At 51.1% G+C, this 20322-nt stretch overlaps 1 protein-coding gene across 8 annotated transcripts in view; it reads left to right on the forward strand.

Annotated features, from left to right (window-relative positions):
* Positions 1–20322, forward strand: part of Large1 (LARGE xylosyl- and glucuronyltransferase 1) — a 507191-nt gene that overhangs the window by 457567 nt on the left and 29302 nt on the right. For all 8 annotated transcript variants that reach the window (XM_078052856.1, XM_078052857.1, XM_078052859.1 and 5 more), the window contains 2 exons: positions 606–761; positions 14406–14569. In XM_078052856.1, coding sequence (XP_077908982.1) covers positions 606–761; positions 14406–14569 — 320 coding nt within the window. The remainder of the gene's footprint in view (positions 1–605; positions 762–14405; positions 14570–20322) is intronic.

The raw sequence follows: 20322 nt of genomic DNA on the forward strand, positions 1-20322 counted from the left end.
GGGTGGGGTCCCCAGCCAGGCTGGAGGCTCTGGGCAGAGAAGGGAGGCGACCAGGATGTCCTGAGTGTCACAAAAGCTGCCAGGGGGATTTCCCTGCTGTTTGAGGGAGGGCGTGTTGCTGCCAGGGAGAAGACAGGGCACCAGGGGAGGCACCCGGGAACAAGAAGCCAGGGGAGGAGCAGTGCTCCCCTCCCCCGCCTCCGTCTCCCTCTGTGGCCCTGTGGGCAGCGCCACACCGATTTAGGGTTTGCAGAACCCCGACCTCTGCAGCACAAAGCAGGTGTGGGGCCAAGAGAGGGTATGTAATAACTGGTCCAGGCTGGACCCATGAGGATTCCCGTTTCACAGATGAGGAAACCGAGATATTGGGCGATTCAGTCATCTATGCAAGACTAAGTGACCACCTGGACTGGCCAGGGTTTGAGCCAGGTGCCCTGCCCTTAGCCACTGATCTGTCGATGCTGGATGAATGAATGAATGAATGAATGAATGAATGAATGGCAGTCCCGGGGGTCCTGCGAGGGCCAGGTCCGGGAGGGCCAGGTCTGGGCCCTCTGCAGGTGCAAGGTCCCTCGCCTCCTGACTGCCCCCTTGTCGCCTGCCAGGTCATCCACTGGAACTCCCCCAAGAAGCTGCGGGTGAAGAACAAGCACGTGGAGTTCTTCCGCAACCTCTACCTGACCTTCCTGGAGTACGACGGCAACCTGCTGCGGCGGGAGCTGTTCGGCTGCCCCAGCGAGGCCGACGTCAACAGCAAGAATGTAAGTGGCTGTGCCTGCGCAGGGACAGGGGCGGCCCTGCTCCTCCAGGTACAGGTGCCAGGCTCCAGGTCTGCCTTGGACCTGACGCCTCGCCTGCCCTGGGAGTCCACTCTCGGGTGCAAGGACACGTCATGGATCCCTTTCATGCTGTTCCTTGCGGGTCCCAGAGGGGACAGTCGTCCCAGCTGGGTGGGTCAGAAGACCACCTGTGAAACGGCAGGTGAATTGTCTCGTGGCCAGGAAGCCCCCTTTGTCTTTGAGGACGTGGCATCTACCTGGGAGATCCGGGATCCAGGTCAGGGCAGTGCGTGGGGGGTGGGCACAGAAGGAGATTTCCACAGGTGTGACTTCATCAGGTAAGGACAGAGTTAGGTGAGTAGTCAGAGGCACAGCTGACATCTGTCTCATTCTCCTGTCTCTTTGCTGTTTATAATTTTATCGTATGCTCTATCTCATTTGGTGCTCGAAGAAACCCTGTTTTACATTTGAAGCGATAGTGATGCAGAGAGGCTAAGCAGATTGTCCACAGGCACACAGCAAACTAGGAGCAAAGTTGAGGCTGACCCTCAGCTCTAAGGATATGGGGAAGCAGCACCTAGCAGACCTGGATTTATTTCTGGCCCCTTCCAAGTAGCACCTGTGTGACCTCTCTGTGCCTCAGTTTCTTCAACTGTCAGATGGAAATCCCAGCAGCTTGGGAGGCTGAGGCAGGAGGATCAGCACTTTGAAGTCAGCCTGCAACTTAGTGAGGCGCTAAGCAACTCAGTGATACTCTGTCACTAAATAAAATACAAAAAGGGCTGGGGATGTGACTCAATGGTTGAGGGGCCCCCGAGTTCAATTTCCCGTGCAAAAAAACATCAAGAAACTGAGCGTGAACAGCTAGCAGCTAGCTCAGGCTGCCATGTTAGATGCTCAGTAAATACCTGCTCCCGGCTCTTCTTGACCTTAGCATCAGACCCAGAAGTGATTGGTTCACTCAGTCCACACTCATCATTGGTCTAAGCACTGAGTGTTCATAGGTGGAGCGGGACAGTGGTCCCTGCTCCCATGTAACTCAAATCCTAGTGGAAGAGAAGATTAATAAGGAACCATCAGGAAAAATTGACGGCTAGTGGTGGGTGCTACCTAGGTATAGGCTAGTGAGGAGCTGGGCAGCTGTGTTGGTTGGGGGTCCAGGGAAGGTTTCTATGAGGAGGTGGTGTTTCATCTGAAATCTGAATGACAAGAAAGAGCTAGTCATGGCAGAGCCAAGGAAGTGCTCTGCAGGTGGAAGAAGTAGTGATGCAAAGGCCCTGAGGCAGGGCAGGCATAAGGAGCAGAAGGATGGCCAGTGTGCCGGGGACTTGTGGGGAAGAAGAGGATCAGGCGGGCAGGGCCATGCTGGAAGGATTTGTAAACTAGAGTAAAGAAGGAGAATTTTGATTTTTCACCATGATTGTCATCGTTTCTATGGTTGTTTTGGATGCTCTGAGAGTTCTTTTAGCTTCCAGTGGTGGGGGAGGGTGACTAGAAGGTGCAGAGGCCTGTCTCACCTGGCTTTTTATCAGCACTGGTCACAGTGCTGCCCTTGCCCTTGGCCTCCAAGTCATGGTGAGGTCACAGCCAGCCCTGGCCCTTCTTCCCTCCACCCTGGAAGCCTCCTCCTGATGGCGGAGGGAAAGCCATTAAGTGCTTAAGCACTTAGAGGTTCAGAGAAGCCCTCGGAGCTTTGACCCGCGCTGGGTTCCTTGGGTTTTCTGCCAGTTCTCTGCTCACATTGGTCTCGGCCATCCTCATCGATATTTGAGTGTCCTCTTGACACTTCTCTGAATGCTGAATGAACACACTTCTCTTACGTTTCTCCCCTCCGTGGTGGAGGCCGAGGTAAAAGCCTTGCAGAAGGCAGCCCCCGTCCATCACCCATGTCGGTGGCTTCCTGGAGCATGCTGCTGCGTCCTCGGAAGCAGAAGCCCCCTCTGCAAGTGACTCACCAGCTTTTCCTGCCGTCTCCTTCCCTGGGTGGATCACCAGGGTGAAGGCGAACCTGGTCTTTCCTGGAATCTGTGACAGCCTTTATTTGCCCATAAGCCTGTGTGGATGCCGGTCACCCTCCCGGCACCATGCAGGGCACTGGGCTTGACCTTGGAAACGGACCTGCCCCTGTGTGTAAGGTGCCATTTAACACCCCTTAGAGAAGCTGAGCGGAGAGTCTGTCCAGGCCTGAGGAGGGCCTTGGACAGCAGTGCAGCCTTCCCTAAGCGCTCACCATGGATGTCATCCTAGCCTGTCCCCCTTGACTCCCACACAGGAGTGACGGCCAGCTGTCGGCAGCCAGGCTCAGGCTGGGCCATGTACTGCCAGTCCCACTGCCCCTGGTTGCTCACGTGTCCCCGTGTACATCAGCAGAAACTTCCTCTGACCCTCCCAAAGTCACCCTGTCGGTCACTTTGTGTCACCTACCTTATTTTCTTTCCATCATAGCACACACTTCTCTCGGCAGTGTTCTGCTCATGTATTTGTTTCCTAGATTTTTTTCCCTAAATAAAACCAACATACCAGCCTCCTAGATGGGGAACTGTACTGTTCTCCTTTCAGGTCCCCTCCCCTAGGGTAGAACTAAGTGTATGATAAATATTTACCGAATGAACATAGTGAGCAAATTTTAAAAAGAAGTCCTGGGTGAAGGAAAGAGCAGATAAAGGAGTAAAGAACCAGAGAGAGAGCACGTCAGTGTGTCCAGGAGCGCAGGCCTGTCGGGGAGCATGGGGCGCAGTGTGGCTCCCTCCTGTGGGCGGTGAGGTCGGTGACCAGGTTTTAGGCAGGGTGGATTTACACTGGAGCAACATCAGGGCAGAGAACAGAATGAAAGCAACAAGACTGAGGCAGGAAAACCACGCCACACCGAGGCCTCGCCCCAGCCCAGGGGCTGAGATGACAGCGGGGTCTGCCCTTGGGCGGCAGAGGCGAGTGGAGGCAGCAGATGGGTTCTAAGCCCAGGGAGCAGGTGCTCATAAATCAAAGACAGTGGGCCCCTGCGCCCGGGTCCAGGCAGATGTCTCCACTGGCTAAATCGACTCTGGGCAAGAGAGGTCTGGAGACACTGCGCTCCCGGAGCCCCAGGCAGGTTGGGGCTCTGCAGCATGTTGAGCGCTGTCTGCAAACACAGGGAAGGAGGACGATCTTGGATAGGGCTCAAAGCTGGATGCATCCGACTCTGGGAAGAGGGCATTAGAGCGCAGATGGTGGTGAGGCTGGAAGAGACAAAGGCAGGGAGCTCTTCACCCGACTTCGGGTTCCAGATGGAAGCAAGACCCCACGGCAGAGTGTCCAGGTCTCTGGATTCATTCATCCGCTCCGCAGATGCTCATTCAAACCGGCCCCAGCCTCGGGTGGGAAGCCTTGCAGACTGAAGTCCAGCTGAGCAGTGCACACAGGCAAGGGGTGGCCATGCGAGGGGACAAGGGCCAGCATGGTGGCTGCACTCTGAAAGTGCGTGAGAAGGCATTTCACTGACAGGAGAGAGAGGTGCACCAGGGTGCACCTCCTCTTCCTGGAGGAGGCCAGATTTGGAGGATGAGCGTGTGGCATGAGGCCTCTGGAGGGTGGGCTGGGGGAGGAGGGGCAGCATGTGCAGCGGAGACCAGAGGTGAACGTAAGCGTGGCGCATTTAAGGACGCTCAAGGGGCTCAGATCCCAATGAAGACGATGTGAGGACCGTGAAGGGTGTCACAGATCATTGTTGTTCCTTCGGTGGGGAGGTGATGGGGACGACAGTCAGGCGTGAGCGTCCTGGTGACATGCTCCCCTGTGCCATAGACAGATGACCTCAGAGAACTCAAACATATGCTCTGAGCCTCAGGTTTACCACCTGATAAATGGGCACAGTGATGTCTTTGTCATGGTGTCTCATGGGCCATCTCTGTGAAATCATCCACTAAGGAGGACGTAATCCAGGGACTACCTCCTCAGTGAGAAGCTGAGATGTGAGGAGCAGAGCCCATGGCCGAGCCTCTGATAGGGCTGCGTCTTCTAGGACAGGACAGTATGGCTTAGAAGCAAACTGCCTCCACCAGTGGTGGAGAATGACCAGGAGTGGCTGCTGAGACCCAGCCACTCCTGTCCATCCCTGGTCTGGGTGTCTCTCCCTGGAACCCGTGAGTTGGCTTATGTAAGGTGTAGGCACTCGGGGTGCATCCGCGACTGTGAGTTGACTGAAGAGGGGATGGAGGTAGGATTCCATGCCTTGGCATTTCTCTCCCTGACCCTCAGCGGTCCCATCCTTCAAGCAATCCAAGAAACCCTGGGACTCCACAGCACACAGCTGGGTAGCCGTGGATCTTCTGCATCCCTTCCCCATTCAATATTCCATCCATAGCATCCTACCCAGCTCATACCTGGGCTCTGCTGGAATCCTCCTGCGCACAGGGAGCACGCCTCCTCCTGAGCCAACTCTGCTGCAGCTCATGAGTCCGGGACACTAAACCCCACCCTTCCTGGTGTTGACTTGAAGTTTTCCCCTGAGTCTAAGAGACTGGTTAACCTGAGGCCTGTCTTCTGGAGCAGTAATAAACAGGGACACCCACTCTTGTCCCTGATGGCCCATCCTGGCACTGGTGGACAGAGTTCTGGAGGACTGTGATTCTGAAACACGCAGATCCCCTTAGCCTCTATCTGCAGGGTGATGTTGTATCACCAAGGGGCCCTTGCACCACCCAAGGAAGTTTCCAGATAAGGGAAGCTGACCTTGCTAAGCCACACCCATTAAGATGGACAGGTTTTAACACATCTGGGTGGGAGTCCTGTTCAAGTCTGGCCCTTCCCTGAGTAATGACATGAAGCTTAGGTGGTCATTTTTGATGACCAGGGTTACAATGGGTAAAAGCCAGAGGAGCCAACGGTTGGCCAGAGGAGGGAGGATGCTATTTATGCTGGCAGGAAATGGCCAGGGACCACTTGCTGCTTGTTCTGCAGATTCCTTTCTGACAGCTGTCACTTTCAGTTTATCGTCTCCAGGAACAGCCCTCTGCGGGCTCACTTCCTTCTTCATCCTCCCCATGGCATCCACAAAAAGGATCAGACACACAGAGGGTTTTAATTCAGAAAGACTAATGGTAAAGGAATGATCCGTTATATGTCAAAAGTTAAATTATGAAACATATCTGACATCCAACAAGTGCAGAAACCAAAAGACTGGGTACCAGTTTGGAAAATTTGGAATTTGCATAGAATTGTAGTCAAGTCGGGCGGCTGTAGATAACAGCGTTCTACTCCTCGACCACAGCAGACATCACTAGTTGAGGACTGCACTCTGGCCCTGGCCCAGGCTGGAGCCCCCCAAGAACCACACTCCAGGTCATCTGTGCTCATCGCCTTGCCCTGGCTCAAGTCATACAACCCCTAAAGGATGGGGCCAGCATTTGAGACCAGTTCTGCCTAATCCAAAGGCACAGGACCAGGACTGTGCTTCACAAGTACAGGGAGCTGCATATTTGGACGTCGCATAATAATAACGGCTGGGGATTCCTGGTTCGCCCAATTGTTTTACTTAGATTTTCTTCCTCTTTAGTTAATCCTGCAGGTATTTGTTATTGTGTCCATATTATCGCAGTAACCACCCCTACAGCATGCCCTATCCCTCAGGGCTCCTTCCTTCTGTTTTCTTTATAGCCCTTACCACCAATCAAAATATTCATGACATTGATTTTGTTGATTATCCATCAGTTTATCTTTGTGCCTATTGAAGATCTCCTGGCACCTGGTTCCTGATTACAAAAAAAAAAAAAAAATTTGTTGAATGAATAAACTGTAACAAGATATTTTCTTGAAGCCTTTGTGGTATGCCAGGATGATCCCCGTGTTTGGAATCAGGAAATCCAGCGAGATCTCTAATTTGGGGCATATTCTAGCATTTTGTCTCAATTTTCTCACCTGTAAAATGGCCAGTAAGTAAGCCCTCCCAGGCTGTTTTAAGAGAGCTGAAGGGATTAGAGTGGCCAGTGTGCTCCGAGACCTAGGTGGTCATTGTCAGGAGAGTTGGAGGAAAGTTTGGGGGACCTCCCTGACCACCACTCTGAGGTCCTACTGAGAAGGTGGCGGGCTGGCCCCCTATGCACTGTGTCCCCCATTCTGAGCCCACTAAGGGGAAAGACAACAGTATCACCAAGGCTCAATTAGAAGTTAAAAATAAGACACATAAGAACAGATTCTATAAACACTCCATGTCGTCATCCAGCGCCGCACCACCAGGAACAGATGGCTGTGTGGAAACAGCTGTGTCCCCGAGGAGCCCTGGAGGAAAACCGGAATGCATTCCTGCTCTCACGTGCAGCCGTATGTCACTGGCTCTTCAATCAGCGGTGGGCAGCAGGGCCCAGGCTGGACAGCGCCCAGAGCCCTGCGACAGGCTGCCCAGGGCTGCTCGCCAGTGACCCTCAGAAGCTCCAGAGCCTGAAGAATGATAGTGTTACCTCCGAGCCCAGGGAAGGAAGGGAAGAGGAGCCCCAGGGCCAAGAACCTCCCTGGGCCGAAACTGAAACCACAGGCTTTCCCCGGTGGTCCACGGCCTGGCTCCTGTCCAGCTCCTGCCTGCCCCTGGCCCTCTGGCCCATCCCTGGTGGCCATCTCTGCACAGTGGCCAGGTGCTCAGCAGAGTTGCTCACTCTCCCTTTTTCCTTTTGTCAGACTCCCCCTCCCCTGAGTGACACCCCCTTCCCCTTTTACTTATGCCTTAGGTCAGAGGCATCTCGGCATGAGATTGCCACACAACATCCCAGGAGCGCCAGCTGGGGGACTGGAGGCCATCCACTCCAACTCCCTGTGCTCATCTGCAAATGCAAGTGGCAGGGATTCCCGCCTGGTTGACTTAAGAGGACTAAATCAGGAGAGACAGGAGCTTAGGTCAACGTAGCACAAACCCCTCCCCAAGCCAAGCTGTGTTCATTTTAGATGGCACTGTCACCATTGCTGACCCCTCTGCCTCTCCTTCTAAACCACAGGATCAATGGAGGGCAGATACGGGCTCGTTTCCCGTTCCTAGCAGAGGCATAGCGTGTGTGATGTATGAATACCTGGGCAGAGGACGCCGGGCCTCGGCCGGCCCTGTCTGAGCCTTCACTGAAGAGCCCTGGGTGCAGCCTCCCTGTCCCATGAAAGAATGAAGGGGGCTCACGGTGTTTTCTTGATTAAAAAAAAAAAAAAAAAAGCCTTTGGGTTCCTGGAACTTGTTGATTAACACACAAAGCAGATGACCATGGTCCTCCCTCCCTCCCATCGGTGTGATTCAGTAAAACTGAACTGCTTTGTGGAGACCACAGGGAATGCCTGGTCTGGTCTCAGGAACCGAGGAGGGGATCCCTGTTTCCTCATCTTTCCGCCATGGAGAGTGAGGCCAGCCCTGCCTGTCTCAAACAGGTGTGGGGAGGGACAAATCAAACAGTGGAGATGAAGGCCACCGAAAGGTGAAAGTCACATTGAAGGTAGAGGAACTCTCTCGAGTGTTAATTGATTCCCCAGTGTCTCTATCGATTTCTCTAAGACCCAGAGGGAAAAGAAGTCTCGAGAAGAAACCAAACAAGCGACCTCCCAGACTTCATTTGGTCCCTTGTACTCTGAGGCCATTGCTTCCCGATGAGAGTGCAGTGCCTGTCACAGTCCACAAGCAGCTGTCAGAGGACTTCGCTTGCTAGAAGTCAAGCTCGCAGCAAGTCCAAATGGGTGCTCCTGATCAACAGGGGACTCTTCTCCAGGCTCAGACCCAGACTCCTTCCACCTTGTGGCTCTGCCCTCCATGAAGTCCTAGATACTTCTTCTGGATTCTCTTTCTCTGGCTGTCAGCCCAGAAAACAAAGTGAGCACTGTACCTCAGTGGGGCTCAGAAGTGGTGCCCAGGCCAGCCCAAGTTCCATGGACATCAGCCACAGGGTTACCCTAGACTGGAAGGAACTTGGAAATGCAGCCTAGCTGGGTGCCCGGGAAGAGAGAAGGTGGATATTGGTGAGCACCGTGCCTCTGCTACCTTGAGGAATGCAGGTACTGAGTCCTCTTCCGCCCTGCTTGGGGAGTCCTTGTAGTGGTTTGGTGACTGCAAGAACTCAGAACACATTCACCAGGTCTGAATCTCAGCTGCTCTGCTCACTCATCATGAAACCCGGAACAAGTGGCCCAGCCTTTCAGAGGAGGGTGTCCTCCTATCACTCGCCTAACCTGGGGAGCTGGTTGGATGAAATGAGAGTCCCTGCCAGGCTGGGTGCACATTCCCTGGTCTTTCAGAGGTATTTTTGAATCCCAAACTCTTTGTTTGGACTTTCTCAAGGTCTCAGAGAAAATGAGTGTCAGTGAGATCGGGGCTCAGTTTCCAGTTTTATGCCCATAATCTAAGTCTTTTGCTTTGCCCAGCTGTGAACAGAAGTTCGTTAGGCCAGGAACTGGGACAGACTTCCACCCCTCTACACCCTCTGGCATGTCTACCCATCATTTCCAGCAGCTCAAAGGTCAATCTAGGCCACTCTCCTTAGGGATGGAAGAAAATAAATGCAAACCACTTAAAGGGCCGATTTCCCTTGAGTCTAAATCTCCCTGTGCCTCAGCTGGCTGCCCAGAGAAGCAATTTAGTAAATGCATTTGATCTCAGGAGAAATCTGTCTTTAGTTTCTGTGACTTGCTTGCCAGGAGCCCTGTGTTCCTCCTGTGGCTGAAGAGCAGAGTAGGGTAGCATTCAGACCCTCTGAAGGAAAGCAGTCCCTGCCACTCAGTCTCTCCAGAGACACTTCCCCATCCCTGGGTGAAAGAGAGGCTGATTTTAAGCTGCTAGAGTCTTCCTCTTGAGATAACATCAGCAATAAAAAAAGCCTGTATTAGAATCTGAAAAGGCACATAATGTAATCATAGAGCACATTGCTCAGGTTTGCATAGCACTTTACAGTTTACAAAGCACTTTCACATGCATTAACTCATTTGAGCAAATTGCAGGGAATCAGTTAACTACAGAAAAGTATAAAGGAGCAATAAAATTTATCTTTGAACCCATCACTCAGAGAAAAATCTTTGTTAACCTTATAATGTTCTCTTTGATCTATTTTCTAGCGTTTTTTGCTAGTTTGCATTTGTCTGTTTGGGGACCATAATGCATATACATTTTTATGGCCTGCCTTCTTTACAGAACACTGTACCTTCAGCCTCTCTGACCTTCACGTCTGTCCAGGGAAGAAGTAATTGTGCTGTGAAATGTCCATGGTTTGAAATCCAAAGACTGAGTCTCCGCTTTCTCTTTGTGTAAGAAATGTGTGCTGAAGGGTTAAACTAATGAAGCAATGCAACAGAGAATTTTGGCACTGTACTTAGCACATAGTAGGTGTTCTGTTTATAACAGCTGAATATAGGTGACAGTCACAGTAGTGATAAATATTATACCAAAGCCCAGGATGACATCTGCTGGACCTGCAGTCTTGCAGACAGCTGTGTCTGGCAGCTTCCCACAGTACCTGGCGTGGTTCCTAGACCCCACCTGTGAAGCACCAGGTGAGCTTGGGAGGTGAATCACATTAGTGGTGCTGCAGAGTTCACAGAGGCCACTTATCCCGCAGGACACTGGTGACACTTCCTGCCATGGCAAGCTGGCCATGGTAGATCTGGAAGCTCTTTCCTTGACCACTGCCCGCTGTGTTACCATGCAGGGAGGGGCTGAGCATTCCCACGGAGGCGTGCTGACCTCACCTGGTGCTCCAGAGGTTCCAGGCTCAGGGCATTCAGAGATGAGTCAGGTTCAGCCCTTACCTGAGCCCACCACTGCACAACTGCTCTCTAGAAAATGGCTCTGCAACCCGCTGACCTTAGGGTGTCTTTCCCCCATGAAAGGAATGTGTGTGCGTGTGTGTGTGTGTGTGTGTGTGTGTGTGTGTAAAGGGGAGGAGAAAGCCCCGTACACACATGCATTTTTCAGGCCCTGGTCATTAGTGTTCTTTCCCACAGTGAGGATCATCCCAGGTCAGGGAGAGCCCCTCTCTCCACAGACACCTGCTGCCTGCCCTTCCAGGCACACGGCCCACACTCTCCCTCTCTTTGTGTGTACCTTTGTGAACACATTCAAAATACAAAACAAAACCAAGGGAAGAAGACAATGAGCCCCTCTCTTGCAAAAAGAGTTTCGCCGATGTCTGGTTTCTGAATGGGAATGGTGGTCTTTTCTCTTTTGCAGCTCGGGTGAGGGAGAGGACATCAGTGGGTTAAGTTTCCTCCTGGGAGGTAACATAATGGTTTCTGGTCACAGTTGAGTTCCTCAAGGAGACGGGCTTGGCCACACTGCCTGCTCTTCATGAATCAGAGTCACCCCACTTGGCCAGCCCTGCATCCCCCAGGCCCTTGACATACAGTCTTCTTCAGGTGTCCTCAGGCCCAGGCGTCTCCTCTCCTACGAGTGTCCTAATAACTGCGATAGCAGGTGATGTCTGATGAGTCTCTCCTTTTACCCAAACACTGGGCTTCTTGTACACAGCATCTCTCACCATCCCCTGGTACCATCACCGTCCCCCTTTTACAATTAAGGAAATCAAAGCTGGGTAAGGTTAATAGCCCATCCACCTCCTGCAGTGGTCAGGCAGGAGAGGCATCTCCGTCCGAGGCCTGGTGAGCATCTTTCCTGAAAAGGAGCCAAGTGGTAGAGGAGCGAAGACCAGCTTTGACCTCCCCAAGTGACCTTGGGAATCTGAAACTGCCTTCCCCTCCATCAAGGCATCTTTGGTGTGTCACTGGTGGGCACCGAAGGGAATGAGTAGGCACTCTCCCAGATTCCCCGAGCAGAGCTTGGTGCCTATTTGTCTGCTCTCCAAAATCTTTTCAGCCATCACAGACCCTTGAAGTGCAAATAGGAGCCAAAGAGTGGATTTAGGAATGGACTTATTGGTCACCTTCTGTGCACATAATTAGAGGACAAAGGAGGAAATTGGAGGGATGGGTCTTCCCCATGATCCCAGTCTTCTTGTCTGCAGATACTTTTCATGCATGCAACACATGGGTATGGAGCACTTCCAAGAGTGAAGTATCACCGTGTCACCAAGGTAGTTGCCTTTAAATAATTACAGTTCAAGTTGACAAATGCTTTCATGGAGCCATTGGGGCAGTTGTTCTTGGAGCACAGGAAAGAAGGATCATGGAACCAGGCACAGCCAGCAAAGGTCTCAGAGAGACGGTATATTGCATTGTCTGTGCTAAATTTTGAAAGGTAAATAGAAGGTCCCTAGGTGTAGAAGAGTAGGGTGGGGTGAAGGAGGGCCAGCAGCGGGGGAAGAACATGACATGGAAGAAAGTCAGAGATGCGGAGGGAAAGGCAGGTTTGGAATCACAGGGAAGGTCCTTGATGGGAGTACTGAATATGTGGGGGTGACAGGCAGAGAAAGCTTTGTGTGAGTGTCCCCAAGGAAATCGGGATTTAGTCCTACATTGATATGTAGGACTTTGATAAGGGGTGAGCTGGCTCATTGGATCTTAGCTGCACTGAGACTTCCAGCTCCTGGTCACACGCCTGTAATCCCAGTGGCTCAGGAGGCTGAGACAGGAAGATTAGGAAAGCCAGGGCCAGCAACTTAGTGAGGTCCCCATCCACTCAGTGAGACCCTGTCTCTAAATAAAGTAGTTTAAAAAGGGCTCAGTTGTTCAGTGCCCCTGGGTTCAATCCCTTGAACCAAAAAAGAAAAAAAAAAGTTGGCATAGGGGAATCTTCAAATGGGCAAGGCCATCAAGTTGAATAGTTGGATAATATCCCTGATTGCAGTCTTTTTCACTGGAAAAATTTTAAAGATAGCCTACAACATCCCATAGACACTAGATCTCAACAGATTCCCCAAGGAGCATCTGGAAATATGGGACCACATTTGGGTTGTGCAGAGCCATCTGTAGAGGCTGTGAGCATTCACCCTTGAAAGACTCAGGAGAGCAACTGACCCTGCCACGTAAAAGGGCCCCCCCCACAGTGCTAACTTACATTATTAGTTTTCTTTTCTTCAAACCCCATAAAACATCAGTGACCCAAGAAATGTTTGTTGGAACAGAATTGTTGATCTTGACAGGACCCGTCACATGACTGGGGCAATTGAGGAGAATGTGCCCTGCCCCAGCTGTCGGTCCTGTCGGGGCCGGCTAGTCCAGACCTTGTCTCTTGGCTGTGGTAGAAGTGCAAGAATGACATGCATTTTCTCTTGAAGGCTCACCTCAGAATGGGAATGGCATTGATCCCTTGCATTCTTTCAGCAAAAGCCCACCACAGGTCCAGTCCACATTCAGTGGTTGGGGAGATAGACCCAGCCTCTGTCATAAGCCCCACTGCAAAGGGTAGGATACCGTGGGGAAAGGAATGGAGAATTAGAGCAATTGATAGAATCATCCACCACAGCACGACTCTTAAGAAATGCCATCATAGCGTGACCTAGCAAGGCCGTGGTCTTAATTGATAGAAAGCCATACAGAAGCAAGTTAAAGCATCTCCTTGGAAAAACATTATTCCTTCCACTCCTTTCAGCCAGATTGGTAACTCTAGACACATAAACTTTAGTCTATATTCAACTGAATGTTATCAAGTGATGGAGAAGGCGGATGGAACAGAAGAAACATAGGAACCAATTGTGTGAATGTTGGCAAATTATTGTTTTATAGAAGTCAATTATACTGAAATACAAACTGCATGCAACAGGCCCCACTGTTCTTAGTCTGCCTCTAGGCAAGTGTCCCCAAATGTGTGCACCCTGGTAACCATCATGCCAGTTGAGATGTGGGTCATTTCCATCACCCTTAAAGCTCCCTTGCTCTTCCAAGGCCATTCTCTCCACACTCCACATCTGCAGATCCCGTTTCTATCACTGAGGATGAGCTTTGTACCCAGTTTTGTTGTGTTTTTGTTTTTTGGGGTTTTTTTTAATTCCAGTTGTTCATCTGTAACCCAGGTGCCCTCATCCTGTGGTTATTGGTTGCTGTGGGGTGTAGTGAGAGGATGTGGCCTGGGCAGCTGCATCTGCATATCAGTATTTGCATATCTCATGAGCATCCAGGTAACGGGCCAGCCTGCTGTCTCCACCAGTCCAGGTAGGAGGAAGTAGAGCTGAAGGCTTCTGCAACAGATTATTGAAGTGAGAATTTCTTAGAGTTAGGGAAAAAAAGAGAAAAGAGAAAAAAAAGTGGTTGTTTTGATGTTGTTTAAACATAGGTAAAATTAAAGGAAATAAGAGTTTTATTTATATATTTGTTTGGTTTGTTTTACAATATTTGGCCCAAAGATTGAAATCTGTAGCCCTAGGGGAAGAAAAGCATCAGGTCACATGGAGGTCCTCCTGTGTGGGTTTTTCTCCTCTTTGGACTCTCTCCCTGTTATCATTTTTGGTTGTTCTTCCGGGTCACCTAGTTTACAGGGAATGAGTGGCAGTCAGTGAGCATGACCATTGCTCCTAGCCAAGCGGGACTCAGCCCTCAGATGGTGAGGCTTTTGTCCTCGTGATTACCTTTTTGAAATTAGATTCAATCTCTGGGGAAACGAAGATGGAGATTCTTCCTGCACCTGCCAAACCACCAACAAGGCCCCAATATGTGATAAACTCTGAGAGGGCAGAGCGTGCTGGCAGCTCGCTTGCCCCTTGGAGCATTTATTCTCGTCCCCAAGCCCTGTGCCCTCCTGCCTTGCAGCTCCAGAAGCAGCTGTCGGAGCTCGATGAGGACGACCTGTGCTATGAGTTCCGGAGGGAGCGCTTCACCGTGCACCGCACCCACCTGTACTTCCTGCACTACGAGTACGAGCCAGCTGCAGACGGCACCGACGTCACCCTGGTTGCCCAGCTCTCCATGGACAGGTATGGCCAAGCGGGAGATGGCCTCACAAGCTTAGGATAAGATAGGGCCAGACTGGTGTCTCAGCCCCTCCCCCACGTTGCAAAGGAGGACCTTCTTTTTCCTGCTGCTGCTGTTGGCTGTGGGTCATGGGGAGGGCGGATTCTTTCGAGGTGAAGCCCTACTCAAATTCATTGCTGGTGGGACTGAAAATTGGTGTAGCCAATATGGGAAGCAGTATGGAGAACCCTTGGAAAGCTGGGAATGGAACCACCATTTGACCCAGCTATCCTACTCCTCGGTCTATACCCAAAGGACTTAAAATCCGCATACCTCAGGGACACAGTCACATCATTGTTTATAGCAGCACAATTCACAATAGCTAAACTGTGGAACCAACCTAGATGCCCTTCAGTAGATGAATGGATAAAAAAAATGTGGTGTATAAACAATGGAATATTATTCAGCATTAAAAGAGAATAAAATCATGGCATTTGCAGGTAAATGGATGGAGTTGGAGAAGATAATGCTGAGTGAAGTTTTTCAATCCCAAAAAACCAAATGCCAAATGTTTTCTCTGATTTAAGGCTGCTGATTCATAATGGGGGGATTAGATAAACTCTAGATAGGGCAGAGGGAAAAAGGGAAGGGGAGGGGAGGGGCATGGGGGTTGGAAAGACAGTGAAATGAGATGGACATTATTACCCTAAGTACATGCATGAAGACAGGAATGGTGTGACTCTCCTTTGTGTACAACCAGAGACGTGAAAATTGTGCTCTGTATGTGTACTATGAATTGAAATGCATTGTGCTGTCATAAAAAACAAATTAAAATTTTAAAAAACGAAAAAAAGTGGGGGAGGGGATGTGCAGTCTGGAGCCCCAGGGAGATATTTGCTATTCCTTTTCTATGTATGTGAATGGATGCAACAAACCTTCGTCCAGCACTGCCAACAGTACTGAGCCTGGCCCTTATATAATGTGCAGTCTGATGCGACATTTCTCAATCTTGGCCTTGGACAAACTGAACCATGTGGGAGCTTTTATATCAAATTCACACCCAGGGGCCATGACAGACCCATTACTTAAGAATCTTTGTGGAGGTGGAGTCCTTGGCGTTGTTTGCTTTAAGCTTGTGGTATACAGCAAGGCAAGAGGCATAAGTAGCAATAACAATTAAATAAAATTATAATTGTAATAAGTGCTTTGCAGGAAGAGGGACAGATAACACCAATGGCATGTTGGGGGACCTTCTTTAGGCAATGTGGTTAGGGGGCATCTCTCTGAGGAGGGGACATTGCTATAGAGACCTGGAGAGACTCAGCACATGCATTGCTGAGAGAAGAGCCTTCCAGGCAGACAACTGAGCAAGTGCAAAGCTCCCGTGGAGGGAAGGGATGCTGCATATTCAAAAACCTGGCAGAAGATCAAGGGAAGTTTCAGGGGGTTGGAGGAAGGTGTCATGGGATAAGATCATGGAACACTGGGTGTTCGTAAAATATTTGGATTTTATTCAAAGTACAGTAAGAAGTTATTGAAGAAATTCATGCAATCAGTCATGTGATCTAACTCACATTTTTTAAGCCATCTCTTTGGGTGCCAGGAGGTGGGTGGATGTGAAGCGTCACGGTTGGTCAGTCAGCCCCACACAGCTCTGAGCAGGGCCAGTGCTTCCCCGTGCTCACTGTTCTCATCTCCAAGTCCATGCGATCACACAGCCCATGTAAGTGTCTTGTATTCATGTGCCAGGGCTCTGGGGCTGGGGATATCTGTATGAAGACCCCGTCCCTGCCACTTAGGACTCAGGCAGGGCATTTGTTTCTTATTGTCAGGTAAGAAATTACCGCCCACGTAGAAACTCAAGAAAACGCATGTTTGTTACCTTACAGTGTCTGTGGGTCAGGAGCCTGGAGGCACGTCGGCAGGGTCCTCTGCTCAGGGTCTTGGGACTGAAGTCAAGATGTCGGCTGGGGCTGTGAGGTCATCTAGGAGGAGTCAGCCACTTGGAAGCTCCTTCACACTGTGTTAGAGTCCCCCCGGTTCTAGGACTGAGGTTCCTGTTTCCCTGCTGGCTATTGGCTGAGGTCCTTCTGAGATCTGGAAGCTTCTGTCAGGTCCTAGCCACGTGGCCCTCTGACAGCATGGCCAGCTGAGAATCTGTCCCTCGTATTCCCAGGTCCTGCCCACACCCAAGGGGAAGGGATTCAACAGGGTGTGTCCACCAGGAGGTGGAAATCTCAGAGGCTGTGGCAGATGAATAGGTCCTGTGACAGGGATCGCTGAGTTCTGAGTGCCCGGCAGGAGGCAGGGAGGCACTGGCAGGTGCCAGGAAGCCTACAGGAGGATCCCCGTCCCCCAGGGATGGAGAAAGTAAGACCCGGGGCGTGTGTCAGAGGGAAGGTGTCACCTGAGCCGAGCTGGGGTGGGTGGACTGAGGGTAGGGCACATGAAAGGAAAGAAGGAAGGTTCTCCAAGGAGGCGCACGCAGCACTGTGTGGTTGGGGCTCAGGGAAGAGGAGGGAGGAGGGGGGAGGAGCTCAGCCAGGGGGGCAGTGGGGAGACCAGAGGAGGCAGCCAGGCCTCGTGGCTCAAGTCTGTCAGGCACCCGCGATGCCCCATGGGCACCTGACCTAGACCAGTGTCCTGGACTCACACCCAGACTTCCCATGTCCCTTTGCCTTCTACCCATCTTTCAGTGCAGCTGTCTAAGCTCCCCCACCCTCCGCCCCGCAGTAAGTCACCTGGCCACACCAGCCCTGTCTTCTCCCGTGTGCCTCCTCCCCGTCCTCCACGTCTCTCACAATGAGTGTAAGATCTGACCTCCTCATGTGAGTGTCCCATGACGGTCGATAGCCTCCAGGTCCCCAGACTCCTAGTACCTGAGCTCAGCTACCTCGGCCTGCACAATCCAGTGAGCCCTGCCTAAGCCCAGGTTCCCATCTCTCCCAGCACTGGGGGTTCTCCCCTGCCCCACCCGTACCTCCCCATAATGCATTTGGATTAAGAGCAAAACATTCTAAGTCAAGATTAATGGCCTGTGGCTACCAAAGAAATAGGACATGCTTTCTAATCTGAGTAAACAGTGGCATTGCCATGAAGAAATTCCTGCAATCAATCATGTGATCCCTTAGCATCAGACACTGAGGGTTCTTTTGCGCCTCTGCCACCTTTTGAGTTTGACCTTTGGACAAAGTCACTTCATCTAAACCTCAGATTCCTCCTTGGTAATCTGGGAATGGTAATAATATCTTCATTATCATCATCTCTAAGCTCCTTGTGAAGATCAAATGAGAATGCAAACCCAGCACTTAGCCCCAACGTACATTCCACAGTGACAACAGAACTTGTGACCAAACTCAGTGCTGGGTAGAAAGGCACTAGACCTTGGGACGAGGAGCTCTGGTTCACACTCGGCCTGCTCCTTCTGTCCTCAGCTGACAATCCTGTCTTAGAATCTTTGGGTCTCTGTCTTCTCCTATAAGACAGGGTTGAAAATACTCACCTCCCGGGCTCCTGGTTAGGATTAAATGAGAGAGTCTGACAGCCCTTGGTGCAGATTTAGCATCAGGTAGAGATGGCATGCACGTGAGCCTCCTGTGGAGGCAGGTAGGAGAGGGAGGGAAAGAAAACAAGAAAGACCTGGACTCAGAGTCCAGCTGTGCCTCTTCCCAGCTGTGTGCGCTTGCGCCAGGTACTTGCCTTTTTGAATCTCACTTTATCTGCGAAGTGACGGTGATACTGTCGAGCTCAGGGATTGTTATCTGGATGCTCTAAAATAAGAGGATGTAAAATGTCCAGTAAGTAGTTGACATTTCATCCTGTGTCTTTACCTCATTGTTGGCTATACACTTTGCTGTTTGGGATTCACACATCAGTAGAAGGAAAATGTGTTCAGTTAACAACCCAGACTCATCCTTTTTACACACTTACTATCAGTAGACGAATATCAGGAAAACCAAGCGTCTCCTTCCAGTGCAAAGGGAAGCACCCCCTACCCCAGCCTGGGCCAGTGGTGATCCTGGCAGGACCTTTATGGTATTCATTCAAAGAAATCTCTGGTCCCCTGTCTGTCTGCAGCAAGCGCTGGCCACAGGGGCCTCCCTTCCCAAAGCACACACATGCCAAGCATAGCAGATGCGTGCTACCCCCAATGCACAGTGACAAGTACTGCCATCCAGGCAGGACCTCAGAGAACCCAAGGAATTGTAGGTCCCCCTGACAGACACTGAGCAGGACATGCTCAGAAATTCCAAGAGCACACGGCGGTGCAGTGGGAGAAATTCCCCAGCCTTCTGTGCTGCACATCCAATTATGATACAGCACGCTGACTGGTGCCTGTTGGATTGATTTTTAATTTGGGAAACACTTCGGGTGTGTTTGTAAACCTTCGAGTCAGAAGTAGCCCTACGTGAATGCCACAGTAAATTAGGGGAGTCGACAGGCCGCCCCCATGCCGTCTCCCTGCAGATTTCCACTCAGAGAGGATGAGTGTCACTGGCCACGCCGTGGTGCTGGCATCCCTGTCAGTCACTCCGTGGGGAGGACATCTGTCCTCTGACACCTGGCCGGGGGAGACACTCGTTCTCTGGTGTCCAGGTGTCAAAGTTGTTGAAGAACTGACCACCATTAAAGGCATCGTCTGACTGGTGAATGTCCTCTCTGCTTTTTGCAAAAAAAAAAAAAGAGAGACTAGAAATACAAGTTCTTGGGTTCAGCCCAGACCTCCTGAACCAGAACCTCCAGTGTGTGTGGGGGGGTGTCTTTTTAAATGAACCACTACTCAGACCAGTGTTGGGAAGCCCCAGCCCTTTTCTGAGAGTGGAAAGTACTTCTCCCTGTGATGGTCAGCGTGCTCTTTGAAGCATTTAAATCTGGTCCCAGCCCTGAAGTCCCCCGTGGTCCCCCCTGCATTTAGAACGGCAAGCCCACTGCCCACGTGGCCTTCGAGGCCCAGCCAGACGCCTGCTCCTCTCCCACACACAGTCCGTCCACACTGGCCCTGCTTCTTGCTTGACTGAGCTGGACTCACTTTTGCTGCAGGTTGTTCTGGGCAGCTCACCCCGGACATTCACAAGCTGCTCCTGCTCTTTATGTAGGGGTCTTGGGCCATCCTGCCTACTATTAAAAAAAAAAAAAAATTCCAGAAGCACATTTTCTCACAGCTCTGGAGGCTGGCAAGTCCAAGGATAAGGTGCTGGCAGGCTCAGAGTCTGGGGAGGGCCCATGTTCTGGCTGATGGATGGCTGAGTCTCCAACTCTATTCTCAAGTGGTGTACGGGGAAGGGTGCTCTGTGGGGCCTCTGTATAAGGGCATTAGGAACCTAGCCTTCCCAAAGGTCCGACCTCCTAATGCCATCACCGTGGGGTTAGGATTCCTACATAGAAGTTTGAGTTAGACACCAATAGACACACATGGCTCTAGATCTCAAATGTCGCCTGGAGAGAGCCTTCCTAGGCCCGCCCACACAGCCACTGTCTGTCCTATTGTCTCTCTACTCTCTTAGATCCATCTGGATTGAACTGAGTTTGGTTTGCTTATTGTCTCCTCCCTGGAACACAAGACCCAGACAGCCAGGAACCTTGTCTGTCTAGCATCCAGGCACATTGGAGATGATAAATATTTGTCGGGTGAATGCCTGTTTGAAAGGCAAAGATGGAACCCCAAGGGAAATTATGGCTGTCCTATGCTGAGCACCTGCTATATGTGTAGCTGCATCTCATTTAGGGGTCAACTCCACTTAGATATTGTATCAGTTACCCATTGCTGCTTAACAAG

Source organism: Ictidomys tridecemlineatus, chromosome 6 (genome assembly GCF_052094955.1).
Source record: "Ictidomys tridecemlineatus isolate mIctTri1 chromosome 6, mIctTri1.hap1, whole genome shotgun sequence".
Lineage (NCBI taxonomy): Eukaryota > Metazoa > Chordata > Mammalia > Rodentia > Sciuridae > Ictidomys > Ictidomys tridecemlineatus.